The sequence below is a fragment of the Magnolia sinica genome, chromosome 12, assembly GCF_029962835.1.
Source record: "Magnolia sinica isolate HGM2019 chromosome 12, MsV1, whole genome shotgun sequence".
In the NCBI taxonomy this organism is placed as follows: domain Eukaryota; kingdom Viridiplantae; phylum Streptophyta; class Magnoliopsida; order Magnoliales; family Magnoliaceae; genus Magnolia; species Magnolia sinica.
In genome coordinates, this window is record NC_080584.1 from 3,798,820 (window position 1) to 3,820,038 (window position 21,219).

At 41.6% G+C, this 21,219-nt stretch overlaps 2 protein-coding genes and 1 pseudogene across 2 annotated transcripts; 2 read left to right on the forward strand and 1 right to left on the reverse strand.

Annotated features, from left to right (window-relative positions):
- Positions 1 to 2,200: 2,200 nt before the first annotated feature.
- Positions 2,201 to 2,545, reverse strand: LOC131221789 (acid phosphatase 1-like). Its single transcript, XM_058217092.1, has one exon. It carries the CDS (start codon positions 2,543 to 2,545, stop codon positions 2,201 to 2,203), a length of 345 nt encoding a protein of 114 aa, XP_058073075.1.
- Positions 2,546 to 4,322: 1,777 nt separating this feature from the next.
- Positions 4,323 to 9,153, forward strand: LOC131219900 (probable beta-D-xylosidase 5; annotated as a pseudogene).
- Positions 9,154 to 15,969: 6,816 nt separating this feature from the next.
- LOC131219901 (probable beta-D-xylosidase 5) lies at positions 15,970 to 20,957 on the forward strand. Its single transcript, XM_058214894.1, has 6 exons — positions 15,970 to 16,657; positions 17,421 to 17,726; positions 17,974 to 18,143; positions 18,643 to 18,743; positions 18,850 to 19,191; positions 19,628 to 20,957. Exons 1-6 carry the CDS (start codon positions 16,043 to 16,045, stop codon positions 20,656 to 20,658), a joined length of 2,565 nt encoding a protein of 854 aa, XP_058070877.1. The 5' UTR covers positions 15,970 to 16,042; the 3' UTR covers positions 20,659 to 20,957.
- Positions 20,958 to 21,219: the final 262 nt, after the last annotated feature.

Consider the following 21,219-nt stretch of genomic DNA (forward strand, 5'->3'; position numbering starts at 1 on the left):
CGATTTAATTTTGAGTCAAGTTCGGATAGCATTGTACTCGGATAGATCCGATCTAAATACCCGGATCGAATGGGTTCGCACTGACCCGAACAGACCCGACCCGGAGGGGTATACCTATAAATATCCTTTTTTCCCCAAAACTCTCCCGCCCATAGAGAGAGAGATTTTTTTCCCCAAAACTCTCCCGCCAGAGAGAGAGAGAGAGAGAGAGAGAGAGAGAGAGAGAGAGAGAGATTTCTTAACTGTACTGAGGATTGAACCAAAAAAAAGAAGGGCAGAAGAGCGAGAAAGATTGGGGATTTTGGGGATTCTAGGAAATTCTTCAAAATGCAGGTTAGAAATATTGGCATTTTCCAGATTTGGCTGGAGAGAGAGAGGGTTGAGATTGGGAGAGGGAGATCGAAAGAGAGGGAGATTGAGAGAGTGAGAGGGAGAGGGAGAGGGAGAGGGAGAGGGAGATTAAGAGAGGGAGACGGAAATGGACGCAAAGTAGGGGTTTGGGAGCTTTTGGCGTAAGAAAAGGCTGAAAACGAATCGGTAATCCGCAGCAGATATTTACCAATGTGACTCTCGGGCTTTGTGGGTTCCACTCAGAGGTTCCTATTCGAATCCATTCCATTCATCTGTTTCAAAATCAAATAATAAAACAATAATAAAAAAATAAGAAGATACAACACTCAATTGGGACACACCAACAAAATAGTGGAAATACGGTATAATAGCAAGGAATTTGAGTACGGTTCATTACCGTTTAGAATCAGGAACGACTTAAAACCGTTTCTGAACCAAAATCCTAACCGTTCCAAATAAGCCATTTTGGTGTAGTACATTAGCACTAGCATTGGCGTTGGCGCCTATGAGGGCCCTGACTTCAAAGTTAACGTTTGCGATTGAGCGCTGGGCTGTTGATGTGAGTGGGCCCACTAGATCAGCGGTGCCCAACAAGTGCTGGGCTGCATGGCACACATCATGGCTCAGGAAAGCCATGACAAGGAGCACCCAAAAGAGGAAACGGGCCAATTGAAGCCAGGCTTGAACCAAAATCATGAGAAAGATGTGGAGAGGAGTGGGCTTTTTATTGTGGTGGGATGGTGGGCTTTTTTCAATGCGGCCCACTATGTAATAAATACTGACCTTTCATTTGGCATGCCTTAAACTCAAAAGTCAAACTGGATTGAAGGGGAGTTTCACTACTATGGATATAATCATCTAATTGGTGAGGCTTTTGGCATATGGCCTATCCACGGAAGGGCCCATTAAATAAACGTATATGAAGATTGATTACTTGATAACGTAGCACTGAATGCTTTATCAAACAAAATGATGTTTAAAGAGAACCATTCACACATCCTATATTGCATGGGAAGTCTAGCATAAAGAGCTATTTTTGAAGGTAACGTGCTACTTGTTTATAACATCCAAGCCATGCAGATGGTGGCAAGCTTTATGAAGAGCATCTTGGGCGGAAACCATGATGTTTAACTGTACAGATGGGCTGCACCGTCAAAATCAATGGAAAGCCTACAATCCAACTCAATGTACTTTTGTCGTCTAGATAATCAATAGATTACTCCAATTTTTGCATAAGTGATCTCCATGGTAGGATCCACTACTTTCATGGTTCTGATATTCCAACGAAATGTCAAATTCACAGAAAATAAAAACCTTATACGAGAACACTTTTCATACCCCTACGCATCAGGGAAAGAAAACAAAAAGGCCTGGGTGGGGATTTCTAAAGTGGTCCACTGGTGCAGCATCAAGAAGAGGTATTTGTCTCCTTATTCCATTGCATGTGATGTGATCAATCTAAACCAGCCATCCAGTAGATCCTCGGTGGGGATGCCCGACAGGTGAAAATTACTCCAACTGTTATTCAATTTTCAAAAAATAATAATTCAAATGAAATACTTTTATTATCAATTAAATCATTTGCACCCAAAATGTAAATCATGTGGCATGATCATTAGATTGGTCAGATAGAGCCCGCTAGCTAGGTGGACGGTTCAAATTTATATCGGAATTTTCCTTCTAGCTTGGCATGCTTCCAATTTTATTTTATTTTATTTTCCTTTGTTCCTCACCATGAAAATTAGACACCTTTAGAATTAGCTAGGTTTATCTAACCATCACGTAGTTCACCAGTTGAATTAATAGCTCAAGGATATTGTTTTATGTGTTAGGGTTATAAGATTATTTTTTAGACCATCCCACCATCATCACCATTATCATGGAATAAGGAATTATCGTATGGCTCTGCCCCAAATCCTTGTTGAGCATAGTACAGTACGTTAGAGAGCATGGTTTCATCAACGTCGAATACCCATATCTCCTTTCCATCACCTCCCAGCATAAGATTAACAGCGTAGGTCGCTGGGGTGTCAGCAACCACGTTGGAGTCCCCATGGTATAGATGACCCAACATGTAGTGGCCCACGAAGTCCTTACAAGATTGCGGGACCGTTATCCAATGGCCGATATTGTTAGTCTCCACCGCTAGCCTCCAGCTCGTGCATGAGATCCCATGGACACGGAGATTCCCCATCTGGTGAGTGGACGGTGGAGATGAATTGGGTGGGCTAGTCCACCCCTTCCCACGTCTGAAGCGTGGGAAGTTGCTAGGAAGGTTATTTAAATCCACAATTGGTAGACATTTAATCTACAGTAAAAATTGAAAATAGTCAATCATCCCATTAAAAAATCAATGTTATATTGGATGATCGCCATAGCAATTTGGGTAGTTTAATTTAGGAAACGGATTGGCTACTGCCCTTGCCACAGCCCATGGCTGGTGGTGGGTGCTCCGTGGGCCCCACCATGATGTATGCGTTTCATCCATGCTAATCATATATTTTTCCATATCATTTTATGGTACAAGACCAAAAAGGAGGTGTATTCTAGTCGCATCTGAACCGCATTACAGGAAACACTTTTTAATGAGCGTCAACCATTAAAAACCTTTTGGGGGCCATAAAAGTTTTAGATCAAGCTGATTTTTGTTTTTGCCCTTCATATGGGCCTTTATGACCTAATCAACTGATTGGATGTCAAATAAACAGTACATTGGGCCTTATGAGGTTTTTAATGGTGGATATCCAATAACTATTGTTTTCCTGTGGTGTGGTCCACCTGAGATTTAAATCCCTCTCAATTTTGGGACAAAGCCCTAAAATGATTTTCAATAATGGATGAATGAAATGGATGAAACACATATATCATGTTAGAGCCCACAGAGCACCGACCACTAGCCACTCGGTTGGCAGCATCGGGAGTAGCCAATCTGTTTCCTTTAATTTATACTCATATGTACAATGGGTACAGTTTCCGAGGGGCATGTCTATCAGCATCATGATAAGCCAGTGTATCAAATAACTCACGTGGATTTTTCTCCGCATTTTCATCCACATGGGTTTTGTCATTTTAAAAGGCTAAATCACCCGAGCATGGTTCCCTTGTGCACACCATTAAAACAAAACATGGCCAGCCTGGTGTTATTAAAACTAGAAACTCAAGTGGAAGTGGAACGTTCCATCAAAAGAGATATTGGGGCCCACCATCACGTCATTTTGATTCTTGTGTGGCCCACTGTTGCATCATGCCATTCTCATGGGGCCCACAATTTCAGGAAATTTTAGTGAGAATTCAATGGTATGAGGATATTATTCAAGGATTGCCCATGATATTCAGGTGAGTTGGATGATGAGACAAGCTAAATTTAAAAAGACAGACAGCTAGAAAACCATTAGAATAGAATGTATGATCGAGCCAGATATTTGGGGTAGCCTGAGAATGTTCATGGTGGGCCCACTTTAAGAACCGTGCAGATCGCATTTAAGGTGGGTAATTATGATTAGCTTGATAAAATAAAGGAGACCTCTCCTCACCTGCACGTGCGTACTCGCTCCTGCAAGTGCCAGCATGGTGGCCCACCTATCATGGGTAGTTATTCCCAATGTCATATATGAACCATCCATATTGTTTTGGTTGCATGAGCCAAAAAAAGGTACTTACACCGAGTGCTATTTATGTATAGGATTGAAAAGAAAATTTTCGATGGATCACATTCAACTCCAAAAATCATTGGTCTAAAACATCCCATTGGTTTTAGTGGAGAATCAGACTAATAACATGGGTGGTTCTGATCAACGGACCATCTCTGCTTGTGGGGTTCATTGAGCAGTAAGTGAATTAAGCTTTTGACTGGGATCTGTTGGAGTCGTTTGTTTTGGACCATGTCTACATTAATCTCTTATCACCGTTTTTTTTTTTTTTTAAAGACAGAGGCCGTTTTTCTGGTTTGTGTTCGTATAGTAAATTGTTATTGTAGGTAAGCATGAGATTTATTTTTAGAGAAAAAGCAGGTAGAAAAAGTGGCATGTCCATGCATGCATGCATGCTTATAAATACATGAACTTACTCCTTGTAAAGCCATATCGAATTCTCTCTTTCTCCTCTCACTTGCTCCACATGAAAATGGCAGCCATTACTCTCTTTTCTCTTCTTCTTTCTGTTTTAATCATCTCTACAAATTCTAGAAACATACCTCCAATCCATTCTCATTCTCTAGCACCATCAGATTCTCTTTCTCCTCCACAAGACTGGACGACCACCGAGGCCCATCGTCATCATCATAACCCTCATCGTGACCTTGCTAGCAGTAATTTCACCCATGTTTGTGACTCTTCAAGATTCGCTTCTTTAGGTCTTCACATGGCCGAATTTGCATATTGTGATAAATCACTTCCATATAGTATCAGAGCAAAGGACTTGGTTGATAGCATGACAATTTCGGAGAAGGTGGCTCAACTAGGGAACAAGGCATATGGGGTGGCTAGGCTTGGACTTCCAATGTATGAATGGTGGTCAGAAGCTCTCCATGGTGTGGCCAACACAGGCCCAGGTACCCATTTCGATAATAATAGCATCCCGGGGGCCACGAGCTTTCCAACCGTTATTCTCACGGCGGCGTCATTTAATGAGTCACTATGGAAAACCATAGGGCAGGTAAATATGTTAAGAAAATTTTTTGTTTGTAATCTTAGAAATAATATTGGTTAATACAAAGGTGTATTATAAGATTCTCAATTTCATTGGACCCAGCAATGGTGGGGCCAGGGCTGGCCATGGGCTGATCAGTTTAGCCGCGATTAGCATGAGCCTAGCACAACAAAAGGAGATTGAAAATTAAATAATTGATTGGGCTCGAACCCGACCCAACCAGCTTGAAAAGTGATAAAATCTTTATTTTCCACTTGATTGTTCTTAATATTTCTGTTGATCAAGTAGATCACACATGCACAAAGAAACGGAGAACTTAGAGGTATGGAACCAATGGTCTACATTGAAGATGGATAAGTTTCCTAACCAAGAATTGGAATGGCATATTGATAGGACATAAGACATACATTTTAAGTCAGGTTGGGTCGGGCATGGCCAGGCCATGTCTGCAGACACCCAAGCCAGACCACGGGCCAAGCTAGTAGGACCAAGCCCAGTCCATAAGTTGGCCGGGCTTGTTAGATGAGACCTTAATTTGATGGTCAGCAATATCTGATATCGGGTGTGAGATTTTATGTACGTACCTCCCATCACTTTTGAACTGTTTGGATAACTAGAAAGTGGGTCCCACATGTACAGTTTGTTGGGCTGAACAAATGGAAGATGGAGCACTACATATTTCATGAAATATAAAATAATGAACGTTTCCCAAATAAGCTACTGGAGTTCTTATGCTAATGACTTTGTTCTTCTTTCCTTGCATATTGAAGGTTGTTTCTACAGAGGCAAGGGCCATGTACAATTTAGGTTTAGCTGGATTGACATTCTGGAGTCCTAACATCAATGTTGTTAGGGACCCCAGGTGGGGTAGAATCACAGAGACCCCAGGTGAAGACCCGTTCGTGGTGGGCCGCTATGCTGTGAATTACGTTAGGGGCTTGCAAGACGTCGCGGGGCACAAAAATCCTAAGGACTTGAACTCTAGGCCACTGAAGATTGCTGCATCCTGCAAGCATTACGCTGCTTACGACGTCGACAACTGGTTAGGCATCGACAGATACCACTTCGATGCAAGGGTAATCACTACTCAATCTAAGCTCTTCCCTTCACTAGTTGGTCCATATCATGAAAATAAGGCATGCCGTTCAATAAGTGGGCTGCTGTCGAATGATAAAAGATAGGCAAGAAAAAGAAACCAATTGCCCTAATTCAATGTGGCCCACTGATGAGCTGACTTGGCCTGGGCAAGTTCATGATGTGGTATCCTTGATTAATGTCCCGAATCTTCCTCATACATGTATCTTTTAAATATTTTTTCTGAAGGTGACTGAGCAAGACATGGTGGAGACGTTCCTTCGTCCATTCGAGATGTGTGTGAAGGAAGGAGACGTTAGCAGCGTCATGTGCTCTTACAACCGTGTCAACGGCATCCCCACATGCGCCGACCCAAAACTTCTATCTCAAACGATAAGAGGAGAATGGGATCTTCATGGGTAATGTTGTTTTATTTATTTATTTTTAAACTTAAAAAAAACAAGAAGCTATGTTGGTATTTTCTTATTTCAATCATATAAATGAAAATGGTTTTGAAGTATCTACATACAGCTACGAAAATCAATAATTAATTTTTTTCCACTTAGTTAATTTAACTTGTAAATTTCTACTAGCGATTTTGTTAATCATTTCCCGATATATTTTGCATTTCTTCGCATGATCCAATCATTGTGATTTTTTCAAGAGCATTGCCCATTGTTGTATGGAATGAATGGAAAATCCAGATCGAAGATTGGGTCACCCAAAATGCTCAAATCAACTAGTTGAATCGTGGGTTCAAGCACATTTTACCGTTAAAAAAAATCTGTAAAGGAAAAAAATTAGTTGCATCGGGGATTCGAGCCCAACGCGCACACACACACGCACACACATTTATATAAACTAGTTACACTGTAACCTACCATGCAACTAATATTTAAATCTTAAAAATTTTCACAGGTACATTGTTGCCGATTGTGATTCAATCGAGGTCATTCATCATGGCCATAAATGGCTCAACGACACAGCAGAGGATGCAGTTGCTCAAGTACTCCAAGCTGGCAAGCTCCCAATCTCAATAACTCAAATTGCATTCAAGATCTTTTTTTAATTATATATATTAATTTTCGCTTTTGGTTCTTTGCATTTTTTTTAAAAAAATTTCAGGGATGGATTTGGACTGTGGAACCTACTATACTAACTTCACCGAATCAGCAATCTTGAAAGGAAAGGCCAGAGAGAGTGATGTGGACAAGGCATTGAGGAATCTCTACGTCGTGCTAATGAGGCTTGGATTCTTTGATGGAAGCCCAACATTTGCTTCGCTTGGAAGAGATGATGTGTGTTCAATGGAGAACATGGACTTGGCAGCTGAATCTGCAAGGGAAGGGATTGTTTTGCTCAAGAATGAGGGTGAAACTTTACCTTTGAGATCCAACAAGTACAAAAAGCTTGTCCTGGTGGGCCCACATGCTAATGCAACTGCAGCCATGATTGGAAACTATGCCGGTAATTTTATTTTATTTTTAATTTTTCGTTTCCATGATTTAGATCTTTCCCAACAAGAATTTCCCATGTTCCATGTAGTCCAAACATCAGGAGACTATTTCAGTGAAATTGAACTGTCATGAGCTATCCCTCCAAAAACCCTAGTTCCTTTGGGATTTCCTTCTTGGTCAATGATAACTAATTGGTCAATTACCAATGAAGTGTCCATCACTGTAGGGTTGTGATGGGCCTGATTGGGCTAGTTTAGGTCTATCTTCACTTGGTCCCATTAATTACCATCCAGTCCATTAAAAGCTTGGAAAATTCCCTAGCAAACCATCCGTATTAGGAGGGATATTTTGTTCTTCCCGTACTAACCAACCTTGCTATAATACCATAGTGTGGAATGCACCACTAACGCATCACACATTCATATGTTGGTTTGGTATTACTACAGGCATTCCATGCCACTATGTGACTCCCCTGGACGCCTTCTCTGCACTGGCAACAGTTCATCACGAGATGGGGTGTGTTGATGTGGCATGCAAGAACCAGTCCTTCATCAATCAAGCAGTGGCAGCCTCAAAGGAAGCAGATGCAACCATCATTTTTGCTGGGTTAGATCTATCCATCGAGGCCGAAAGCTTGGACCGGACTAATCTCCTCCTTCCAGGTTACCAGACTCAGCTGATCCTTGATGTTGCCGATGCTGCCGCAGGCCCAGTCGTACTCATCATACTTTCTGCTGGAGGCGTAGACATCACGTTCGCTAAGACCAACCCTAAGATTAATGCCATCATCTGGGCTGGGTACCCTGGCCAAGAAGGCGGTCGGGCAATCGCTGATGTTGTATTTGGGCATTACAATCCAGGGGGGAGGCTACCGATCACCTGGTACACTGCAGACTATGTAACCAAGCTTCCAATGACATCCATGCAAATGAGACCAGTTGATAACTTGGGCTACCCTGGGAGGACCTACAAATTCTTCGATGGTCCGGTGGTCTACCCATTTGGCTATGGGCTCAGTTACACTCAGTTCAAGTACAAGCTCACATCTGCGCCATCATCCGTTACAAAGAAGTTGAAGGCGCACCAACATTGCCATGACATTAGCTTAAAACCCAATGCATTTGTGCCATCATGCCCGTCTGTGTTGGTGGAAGAGACAAGATGTGGCGATGCAATCAACGTTGAGATTGAAGTGAGTAACGTAGGGCATCAAGATGGGTCCCACGTCATCTTGGTCTACTCTAAGCCGCCTGCCGATTTGGTTGGAGGTCCTGTTTAGCAAGTGGTAGAGTTCAAACGGGTGTTCGTACCTACTGGTGTGACCAAGACGGTGAAGTTCTCGATTGACGTCTGTAAGAGCTTGAGTGTGGTGACAGATACAGCTTACCTTGTTTTGCCAGCAGGGGAGCACACGATCATGGTTGGTGATGGAGATGAAGCTGTATCATTCCCAGTCCATGTTAACCTGTACTCTTAGTTATGAAGGGAAATGTGAATATACTCCTCACAAACAACTTCCCCTACCCTAGCATTGCATATGCAAATCTATAGTTGAATATTGTTGAGAGAAAAGGTCTTCTTGTTAGGGTACTAAACAAATAAAGGCCTCTTTTGCTAACATACATCTTCTCCACTTACCTTTATGTGCATCACCTATTGACAACGTGGCTAATGTATAAGACCTCTGATATGAATAGATGATGATTTATTTTTTAACTAACATTAAAGTATTTTGAGTCGATTTTCTTTAAACTCCATCATGGCCACCTCATGATGATCCCAATCTTAGTTATCCACTGTATATTTAAAAAGAACACTCAAATAATTGGTAAAAGCTAAGTAATCAACTTGTTGAAATCATCCTATCTAATAGACTATTTGAAAGCGGTTAATTGTAATCAACCTATGTATCAGCCTAGCACATTCTGTTAGAGGGAGTTTTGTACTCTCATTACGGATTCCTAACTTGGATAAAGGAGGAGGGTTATATCAGATTGGCAATTGGTTTGAAACTTATACTATGGCTTTTACCATGAATCTGAAAACCTGACATTCCCAACTCACGTTAAAGCATTCCCTGTATGCAACGTGCGACAATAAAACCTGGGTGTAGTGACAAATGGGAAAAAGTTGGCTAGAGTGACTGGAAGTGACTCGTCGCAACAATAGCCATTTGTTAAGAAAAACAAACAAGGATTAATTTCCACACCACTCTGGATGCGAGTGGGTAAAGAAGCTAGCCTAGGAGAATTGTATTTATCTTGCTACATGGAATTTAAAAACACTGATGGGTAAGAGACATGTAGTAAGTAGATACAAAGAAATGAAGAGAGTAAACATAGGGGGCCAATCAGGAGAGAAAGTGAAAATGAGTCCGAGAGAAATTGATGGATAAAAACTTTGATATATAGGAGGAGAAAATAATAAAATGGGATAAAGATTGTGGTAGAAAAAATATAAATAAAAAAGTTGTAGATGATAGGAAAGAAAGTGATAGAATTTATTAATAAAATTTGTATTAGGAGAGGAGACGATCAATGTTATTATTATATATGCATATTAGGCCTTATTTCTTTTGTTTCCTTCATCCCGGCCTGCATGGCTGATTTCTCTTGATTTTGCTCCTCTTTTTTTTTTTTTTTTTCAAAAGCATGGCCATGCCCCTAAATCTTTGTTAATAAGAATAGATGATGTACAAGCTACACTTTCGAGTGGGCTCCACACAAAAGAGCAGGCCTCACCTATCATATCGGGAAATCAGAAAAACTAAAAATAGAGAAAAAAACTAAGAAGAAAGCTAAAGCTACCCTTTCTTCGTATCACAACAGGGCTTTCCAGCATGACATTTGATGCCAAGCAGCCACTCAAAAGGTAGAAATAATTTCCAGAACATCGCCGCCTTGCGAACCAGCAGTAAGGGGACATTTCCCAACTCCTCCGCTGCACATGCTACAATCATACCCACAGCCAGATGCTGCCACCCTTCCTGCATTTACAAGCTATTACCTTTACAACAAACCAGTAGCCTTATCCTCTGAAACAACTAGTCCAAATCTGGCCAGCCATTCCACCCAAACGACTGACCTTAGAACAAAATCTGCTATATTCAAACAATTCAGATGACCCACTCTCAATGGCCCACACCTGTATGCAGCCTGCACCGATCGTCACCAACATTATAATTGATGCCAAGCAGCCACACATTAGCCAAATATCACTTCTAAAACATAGCCACCTCACGAACCATCAGCAAGAAGAAAAAACCCGACCCCACAATGCCCAGAGATAGACACCCCTTGGATAGCCTCACTATATATTTTCCAGCATCTGCCCCAGAAAGAAACTACCTTCACTTCACTTTCCATTCCAGAAACCTACTTCTTGTAAAGATCTAAAGCTGAAGCTGATTTGAAGTTGGGGCAGCACAAAAAAATCACAGATTGAACCACGGACAGCAGAGAACGTAGCATCTGCATGCGAGGACAATAGCCATATCATATGATTGCCCTTGACTTGCCATACATCGTAGAGGCACCAACATTCCAATAATGTTATTGTGGTCTTTAGGAGTGATGCGCGCTCGTGCACAGAAAAAGGAAGAAAAGCCCAACAATGTTATTGTGTAGAAATTAAGCCAGCAAGCTTTTAATGTAGCAATCGGGATGGATCAGGCCTTAACAAATTTCAAATCCAAATAATTTAGCACACTTGTTTTATGCAACTACAAAAAAGATCTCAACTTTGTGGGGGTAAATCTATCCGCTCATAAGGAGAAAACATATATGTTAACCATATGTACCAAGTATCAGCCCATGAAAGCTATGATAAGCTAGACCAATGTGATGACATAAAACCATTACGGTGTGGCCTGCTTGATATTTGTCTTAGGGTGATTTTTGTATTTGCACTACATCCTGGTGCATTACATCTAATTAATAAGATAATATCACAACACAAATTCAGTTATTAGAGGTCTCTTTAGATTGAATTGCAATTCAATTGAATTGCATTTCTTATCGACCTTAATCAGTTTCCTCTCGACGATCGGCTACAGCTCTATCACATTGTCGACGGAGAGCACAGGGCACTCCTTCTTGAGCTTCTTCGAGTCCCATACGATATCAACGCCTATGAATGTGATCTTCGGACAATAGAGCTGGCGGACATCGCGCACCCACATCTGGTCATCAATGTCACTTTCGGCGACGGTGGTGAGGATCTGACGGTCGCCAATCTGGATTGTGTAGTCCATCTCGCACGGCCCTAGGAGGGGGCGGATCGAGACCACTATGGCTAATGCTTCTTCAACAGAGAGAGAGAGAGAGAGAGAGAGAGAGAGAGAGAGAGAGAGATTTCTTAGCTGTACTGAGGATTGAAAAAAAAAAGAAGGGGAGAAGGGTGAGAAAGATTGGGGATTTTGGGGATTCCAGGAATTTCTTCAAAATGCATGTTGGAAATATTGGCATTTTCTAGATTTGTCTGGGGAGAGAGAGGGTTGAGATTGGGAGAGGGAGATCGAAAGAGAGGGAGAGGGGGAGGGACAGGGAGAGGGAGATCGAGAGAGGGAGGCGGAAATGGACGCGAAATAGGGTTTGAGAGCTTTTGGCGTAAGAAAAGGCTGAAAACGAATCGGTAATCCGTGGCAGATATTAACCAATGTGCCTCTCGAGCTTTGTGGTGTCCACTCAGAGGTTACTAATCGAATCCATTCTGTTCATCTGTTTCAAAATAAAATAATAAAACAATAATAAAAGAAATAAGAAGATCCAACACTCAATTGGGACACACCAACAAAATAGTGGAAATACTGTATAATAGTAAGGAATTTGAGTACGGTTCATTACCATGTAGAATCAGGAACGGCTTAAAGCCGTTTCTGAACCAAAATCCTAACCGTTCCAGTTAAGCGATTTTGGTGTAGTACATTAGCACTAGCATTGGCGCCGGCGCCAATGAGGGCCCTGGCTTCAAAGTTAATGTTTGCAAGTGAGCACTGGGCTGTTGATGCGAGTGGCCCCACTAGATCAGCGGTGCCCAACAAGTGCTGGGCTGCATGGCACACATCATGGCTTAGGAAAGACATGACAAGGAGCACCCAAAAGAGGAAACGAGCCAATTGGAGCCATGCTTGAACCAAAATCATGAGAAAGATGTGGAGAGGAGTGGGCTTTTTATTGTGGTGGGATGGTGGGCTTTTATCAATGCGGCCCACTATGTAATAAATACTGACCTTTCATTTGGCGTGCCCTAAACTCAAAAGTCAAACTGGATTGAAGGGGAGTTTCACTACTATGGATATAAACATCTAATTGGTGTGGCTTTTGGCATGTGGCCTATCCACAGAAGGGCCCATTAAATAAACGGTAGTGATGTCGTAGTATGCCACGTGTATGAAGATTGATTACTTGATAACATAGCACTGAATACTTTATCATACAAAATGATGTTTAAAGAGAAACGTTCACACATACTATGTTGCATGGGAAGTCTAGCATACAAAGCTATTTTTGAAGGTAACGTGCTACTTGTTTATAACATCCAAGCCGTGCAGATGGTGGCAAGCTTTATGAAGAGCATCTTGGGCAGAAACCATGATGTTTCACCGTACGGATGGGCTGCACCGTCAAAATCAATGGAAAGCCTACAATCCAACTCAATGTACTTTTGTTGTCTAGATAATCAATAGATTACTCCAATTTCTGCATAGGTGATCTCTATGGTAGGATCCAATGCTTTCACGGTTCTGACATTCCAACGAAATGACGAATTCATAGAAAATAAAAACCTTATACGAGAGCACTTTTCATACCCCTACGCTTCAGGAAAAAAAAGAGAGGCCTGGGTGGGGATTTCTAAAGTGGTCCACTGGTGCAGCATCAAGAAGGGGTATTTGTCTCCTAATTCATGACACATTGCATGTGATGTGATCAATCTAAACCAGCCATCCAGTAGATCCTCGGTGGGGATGCCCGACTGGTGAAAATTACTCCAACTGTTATTCAATTTTCAAAAAATAATAATTCAAATGAAATACTTTTGTTATGAATTAAATCACTTGCACCGAAAATGTAAATCATGTGGCATGATCATTGGATTGGTCAGATAGAGCCCGCTAGCTAGGTGGACGGTTCAAATTTATATGAGAATTTTCCTTCTAGCTTGGCATGCTTCCAATTTTATTTTATTTTATTTTGCCTTGTTCCCCACCACGAAAACTAGACACCTTTAGAATTAGCTAGGTTTATCTAACCATCACGTAGTTCACTAGTTGAATTAACAACTCATGGATATTGTTTTATGTGCTAGGGTTATAAGATTATTTTTTAGACCATCCCACCATCATCACCATTATCATGGAATAAGGAATTATCGTACAGCTCAGCCCCAAATCCTTGTTGAGCATAGTACAGTATGTTGGAGAGCACGGTTTCATCAACGTCAAACACCCATATCTCCTTTCCATCACGTACCTCCTAACATAAGATTAGCGGCGTAGGTCGCTGCGGTGCCAGCAACCACGTTGGAGTCCTCACGGTATAGATGACCCAACATGTAGTGGCCCACGTAGTCCTTGTAAGATTGCGGGGCCGTTATCCATTCGCCGATATTGTTAGTCTCCCCCGCTAGCCTCCAGCTCGTGCATGAGATCCCATGGACACAGAGATTCCACATCCGGTGAGTGGACGGTGGAGATGAATTGGGAGGGCTAGTCCACCCCTTCCCACGTCTGAAGCGTGGGAAGTTGCTAGGAAGGTTATTTAAATCCACAATTGGTAGACATTTAATCTACGGTCAAAAATGAAAATAGTCAATCATCCCATTAAAAAATCAATGTTATATTGGATGATCGCTCCAGCAATTTGCGTAGTTTAATTTAGGAAACGGATGGGCTACTCCCCTGCCACAACCCATGGCTGGTGGTCTGTGCTCTGTGGGCCCTACCATGATGTATGTGTCTCATCCATGCCATTCATATATTTTTCCATATCATTTTATGTTACAAGACCAAAAAGGAGGAGTATTCCAATCGCATCTGAACCGCATTACAGGAAACACTGTTTAATGAGCGTCAACCATTAAAAACCTTTTGGGGGCCATAAAAGTTTTAGATCAAGCTGATTTTTGTTTTTGCCCTTCATCTGGCCCTGTATGACCTAATCAATTGATTGGATGTCAAATAAACAGTACAGTGGGTCTTATGAGGTTTTTGATGGTGGATATCCAATAACTATTGTTTTCCTGTGGTGTGGTCCACCTGAGATTTATATCCCTCTCAATTTTGGGATCAAGCCCTAAAATGATCTTTAATAATGGATGAACGGAATGGATGAAACACATACATCATGTTAGAGCCCACAGAGCATCGACCATCAGCCACCGGGCTGGTGGCCGGGGGAGTAGCCAATCCATTTCCGTTAATTTATGCTCATATGTACAATGGGTACAGTTTTCGAGGGGCATGTCTATCAACATCATGATAAGCCAGTGTATCAAATAACTCACGTGGATTTTTCTCCGCATTTTCATCCACATGGGTTTTGTCATTTTAAAAGGCTAAATCACCCGAGCATGGTTTCCTTGTGCACACCATTAAAACAAAACATGGCCAGCCTGGTGTTATTAAAACTAGAAACTCAAGTGGAAGTGGAACGTTGCATCAAAGAGATATTGGGGCCCACCATTACGTCATTTTGATTCTTGTGTGGCCCACTGTTGCATCATGCCATTCTCATGGGGCCCACAATTCCATGAAATTTTAGTGAGAATTCAATGGTATGAGGATATTATTCAAGGATTGCCCATGATATTCAGGTGAGTTGGATGATGAGACAAGCTAAATTTAAAAAGACAGATAACTAGAAAACCATTAGAATAGAATGTATGATCGAGCCAGATATTTGGGGTAGCCTGAGAATGTTCATGGTGGGCCCACTTTAAGAACCGTGCAGATCACATTTAAGGTGGGTACTTATGATTAGCTTGATAAAATAAAGGAGACCTCTCCTCACCTGCACGTGCGTACTCGCTCCTGCAAGTGCCAGCATGGTGGCCCACCTATCATGGGTAGTTATTCCCAATGTCATATATGAACCATCCATATTGTTTTGGTTGCATGAGCCAAAAAAAGGTACTTACACCGAGTGCTATTTATGTATAGGATTGAAAAGAAAATTTTCGATGGATCACATTCAACTCCAAAAATCATTGGTCTAAAACATCCCATTGGTTTTAGTGGAGAATCAGACTAATGACATGGGTGGTTCTGATCAACGGACCATCTCTGCTTGTGGGGTTCATTGAGCAGTAAGTGAATTAAGCTTTTGACTGGGATCTGTTGGAGTCGTTTGTTTTGGACCATGTCTACATTAATCTCTTATCACCGTTTTTTTTTTTTTTAAAGACAGAGGCCGTTTTTCTGGTTTGTGTTCGTATAGTAAATTGTTATTGTAGGTAAGCATGAGATTTATTTTTAGAGAAAAAGCAGGTAGAAAAAGTGGCATGTCCATGCATGCATGCATGCTTATAAATACATGAACTTACTCCTTGTAAAGCCATATCGAATTCTCTCTTTCTCCTCTCACTTGCTCCACATGAAAATGGCAGCCATTACTCTCTTTTCTCTTCTTCTTTCTGTTTTAATCATCTCTACAAATTCTAGAAACATACCTCCAATCCATTCTCATTCTCTAGCACCATCAGATTCTCTTTCTCCTCCACAAGACTGGACGACCACCGAGGCCCATCGTCATCATCATAACCCTCATCGTGACCTTGCTAGCAGTAATTTCACCCATGTTTGTGACTCTTCAAGATTCGCTTCTTTAGGTCTTCACATGGCCGAATTTGCATATTGTGATAAATCACTTCCATATAGTATCAGAGCAAAGGACTTGGTTGATAGCATGACAATTTCGGAGAAGGTGGCTCAACTAGGGAACAAGGCATATGGGGTGGCTAGGCTTGGACTTCCAATGTATGAATGGTGGTCAGAAGCTCTCCATGGTGTGGCCAACACAGGCCCAGGTACCCATTTCGATAATAATAGCATCCCGGGGGCCACGAGCTTTCCAACCGTTATTCTCACGGCGGCGTCATTTAATGAGTCACTATGGAAAACCATAGGGCAGGTAAATATGTTAAGAAAATTTTTTGTTTGTAATCTTAGAAATAATATTGGTTAATACAAAGGTGTATTATAAGATTCTCAATTTCATTGGACCCAGCAATGGTGGGGCCAGGGCTGGCCATGGGCTGATCAGTTTAGCCGCGATTAGCATGAGCCTAGCACAACAAAAGGAGATTGAAAATTAAATAATTGATTGGGCTCGAACCCGACCCAACCAGCTTGAAAAGTGATAAAATCTTTATTTTCCACTTGATTGTTCTTAATATTTCTATTGATCAAGTAGATCACACATGCACAAAGAAACGGAGAACTTAGAGGTATGGAACCAATGGTCTACATTGAAGATGGATAAGTTTCCTAACCAAGAATTGGAATGGCATATTGATAGGACATAAGACATACATTTTAAGTCAGGTTGGGTCGGGCATGGCCAGGCCATGTCTGCAGACACCCAAGCCAGACCACGGGCCAAGCTAGTAGGACCAAGCCCAGTCCATAAGTTGGCGGGCTTGTTAGATGAGACCTTAATTTGATGGTCAGCAATATCTGATATCGGGTGTGAGATTTTATGTACGTACCTCCCATCACTTTTGAACTGTTTGGATAACTAGAAAGTGGGTCCCACATGTACAGTTTGTTGGGCTGAACAAATGGAAGATGGAGCACTACATATTTCATGAAATATAAAATAATGAACATTTCCCAAATAAGCTACTGGAGTTCTTATGCTAATGACTTTGTTCTTCTTTCCTTGCATATTGAAGGTTGTTTCTACAGAGGCAAGGGCCATGTACAATTTAGGTTTAGCTGGATTGACATTTTGGAGTCCTAACATCAATGTTGTTAGGGACCCCAGGTGGGGTAGAATCACAGAGACCCCAGGTGAAGACCCGTTCGTGGTGGGCCGCTATGCTGTGAATTACGTTAGGGGCTTGCAAGATGTCGCGGGGCACAAAAATCCTAAGGACTTGAACTCTAGGCCACTGAAGGTTGCTGCATCCTGCAAGCATTATGCTGCTTACGACGTCGACAACTGGTTAGGCATCGATAGATACCACTTCGATGCAAGGGTAATCACTACTCAATCTAAGCTCTTCCCTTCACTAGTTGGTCCATATCATGAAAATAAGGCATGCCGTTCAATATGTGGGCTGCTATCGAATGATAAAAGATAGGCAAGAAAAAGAAACCAATTGCCCTAATTCAATGTGGCCCACTGATGAGCTGACTTGGCCTGGGCAAGTTCATGATGTGGTATCCTTGATTAATGTCCCGAATCTTCCTCATACATGTATCTTTTAAATATTTTTTCTGAAGGTGACTGAGCAAGACATGGTGGAGACGTTCCTTCGTCCATTCGAGATGTGTGTGAAGGAAGGAGACGTTAGCAGCGTCATGTGCTCTTACAACCGTGTCAACGGCATCCCCACATGCGCCGACCCAAAACTTCTATCTCAAACGATAAGAGGAGAATGGGATCTTCATGGGTAATGTTGTTTTATTTATTTATTTTTAAACTTAAAAAAAACAAGAAGCTATGTTGGTATTTTCTTATTTCAATCATATAAATGAAAATGGTTTTGAAGTATCTACATACAGCTACGAAAATCAATAATTAATTTTTTTCCACTTAGTTAATTTAACTTGTAAATTTCTACTAGCGATTTTGTTAATCATTTCCCGATATATTTTGCATTTCTTCGCATGATCCAATCATTGTGATTTTTTCAAGAGCATTGCCCATTGTTGTATGGAATGAATGGAAAATCCAGATCGAAGATTGGGTCACCCAAAATGCTCAAATCAACTAGTTGAATCGTGGGTTCAAGCACATTTTACCGTTAAAAAAAATCTGTAAAGGAAAAAAATTAGTTGCATCGGGGATTCGAGCCCAACGCGCACACACACACGCACACACATTTATATAAACTAGTTACACTGTAACCTACCATGCAACTAATATTTAAATCTTAAAAATTTTCACAGGTACATTGTTGCCGATTGTGATTCAATCGAGGTCATTCATCATGGCCATAAATGGCTCAACGACACAGCAGAGGATGCAGTTGCTCAAGTACTCCAAGCTGGCAAGCTCCCAATCTCAATAACTCAAATTGCATTCAAGATCTTTTTTTAATTATATATATTAATTTTCGCTTTTGGTTCTTTGCATTTTTTTTAAAAAAATTTCAGGGATGGATTTGGACTGTGGAACCTACTATACTAACTTCACCGAATCAGCAATCTTGAAAGGAAAGGCCAGAGAGAGTGATGTGGACAAGGCATTGAGGAATCTCTACGTCGTGCTAATGAGGCTTGGATTCTTTGATGGAAGCCCAACATTTGCTTCGCTTGGAAGAGATGATGTGTGTTCAATGGAGAACATGGACTTGGCAGCTGAATCTGCAAGGGAAGGGATTGTTTTGCTCAAGAATGAGGGTGAAACTTTACCTTTGAGATCCAACAAGTACAAAAAGCTTGTCCTGGTGGGCCCACATGCTAATGCAACTGCAGCCATGATTGGAAACTATGCCGGTAATTTTATTTTATTTTTAATTTTTCGTTTCCATGATTTAGATCTTTCCCAACAAGAATTTCCCATGTTCCATGTAGTCCAAACATCAGGAGACTATTTCAGTGAAATTGAACTGTCATGAGCTATCCCTCCAAAAACCCTAGTTCCTTTGGGATTTCCTTCTTGGTCAATGATAACTAATTGGTCAATTACCAATGAAGTGTCCATCACTGTAGGGTTGTGATGGGCCTGATTGGGCTAGTTTAGGTCTATCTTCACTTGGTCCCATTAATTACCATCCAGTCCATTAAAAGCTTGGAAAATTCCCTAGCAAACCATCCGTATTAGGAGGGATATTTTGTTCTTCCCGTACTAACCAACCTTGCTATAATACCATAGTGTGGAATGCACCACTAACGCATCACACATTCATATGTTGGTTTGGTATTACTACAGGCATTCCATGCCACTATGTGACTCCCCTGGACGCCTTCTCTGCACTGGCAACAGTTCATCACGAGATGGGGTGTGTTGATGTGGCATGCAAGAACCAGTCCTTCATCAATCAAGCAGTGGCAGCCTCAAAGGAAGCAGATGCAACCATCATTTTTGCTGGGTTAGATCTATCCATCGAGGCCGAAAGCTTGGACCGGACTAATCTCCTCCTTCCAGGTTACCAGACTCAGCTGATCCTTGATGTTGCCGATGCTGCCGCAGGCCCAGTCGTACTCATCATACTTTCTGCTGGAGGCGTAGACATCACGTTCGCTAAGACCAACCCTAAGATTAATGCCATCATCTGGGCTGGGTACCCTGGCCAAGAAGGCGGTCGGGCAATCGCTGATGTTGTATTTGGGCATTACAATCCAGGGGGGAGGCTACCGATCACCTGGTACACTGCAGACTATGTAACCAAGCTTCCAATGACATCCATGCAAATGAGACCAGTTGATAACTTGGGCTACCCTGGGAGGACCTACAAATTCTTCGATGGTCCGGTGGTCTACCCATTTGGCTATGGGCTCAGTTACACTCAGTTCAAGTACAAGCTCACATCTGCGCCATCATCCGTTACAAAGAAGTTGAAGGCGCACCAACATTGCCATGACATTAGCTTAAAACCCAATGCATTTGTGCCATCATGCCCGTCTGTGTTGGTGGAAGAGACAAGATGTGGCGATGCAATCAACGTTGAGATTGAAGTGAGTAACGTAGGGCATCAAGATGGGTCCCACGTCATCTTGGTCTACTCTAAGCCGCCTGCCGATTTGGTTGGAGGCCCTGCTAAGCAAGTGGTAGAGTTCAAACGGGTGTTCGTACCTACTGGTGTGACCAAGACGGTGAAGTTCTCGATTGACGTCTGTAAGAGCTTGAGTGTGGTGACAGATACAGCTTACCTTGTTTTGCCAGCAGGGGAGCACACGATCATGGTTGGTGATGGAGATGAAGCTGTATCATTCCCAGTCCATGTTAACCTGTACTCTTAGTTATGAAGGGAAATGTGAATATACTCCTCACAAACAACTTCCCCTACCCTAGCATTGCATATGCAAATCTATAGTTGAATATTGTTGAGAGAAAAGGTCTTCTTGTTAGGGTACTAAACAAATAAAGGCCTCTTTTGCTAACATACATCTTCTCCACTTACCTTTATGTGCATCACCTATTGACAACGTGGCTAATGTATAAGACCTCTGATATGAATAGATGATGATTTATTTTTTAACTAACATTAAAGTATTTTGAGTCGATTTTCTTTAAACTCCATCATGGCCACCTCATGATGATCCCAATCTTAGTTATCCACTGTATATTTAAAAAGAACACTCAAATAATTGGTAAAAGCTAAGTAATCAACTTGTTGAAATCATCCTATCTAATAGACTATTTGAAAGCGGTTAATTGTAATCAACCTATGTATCAGCCTAGCACATTCTGTTAGAGGGAGTTTTGTACTCTCATTACGGATTCCTAACTTGGATAAAGGAGGAGGGTTATATCAGATTGGCAATTGGTTTGAAACTTATACTATGGCTTTTACCATGAAT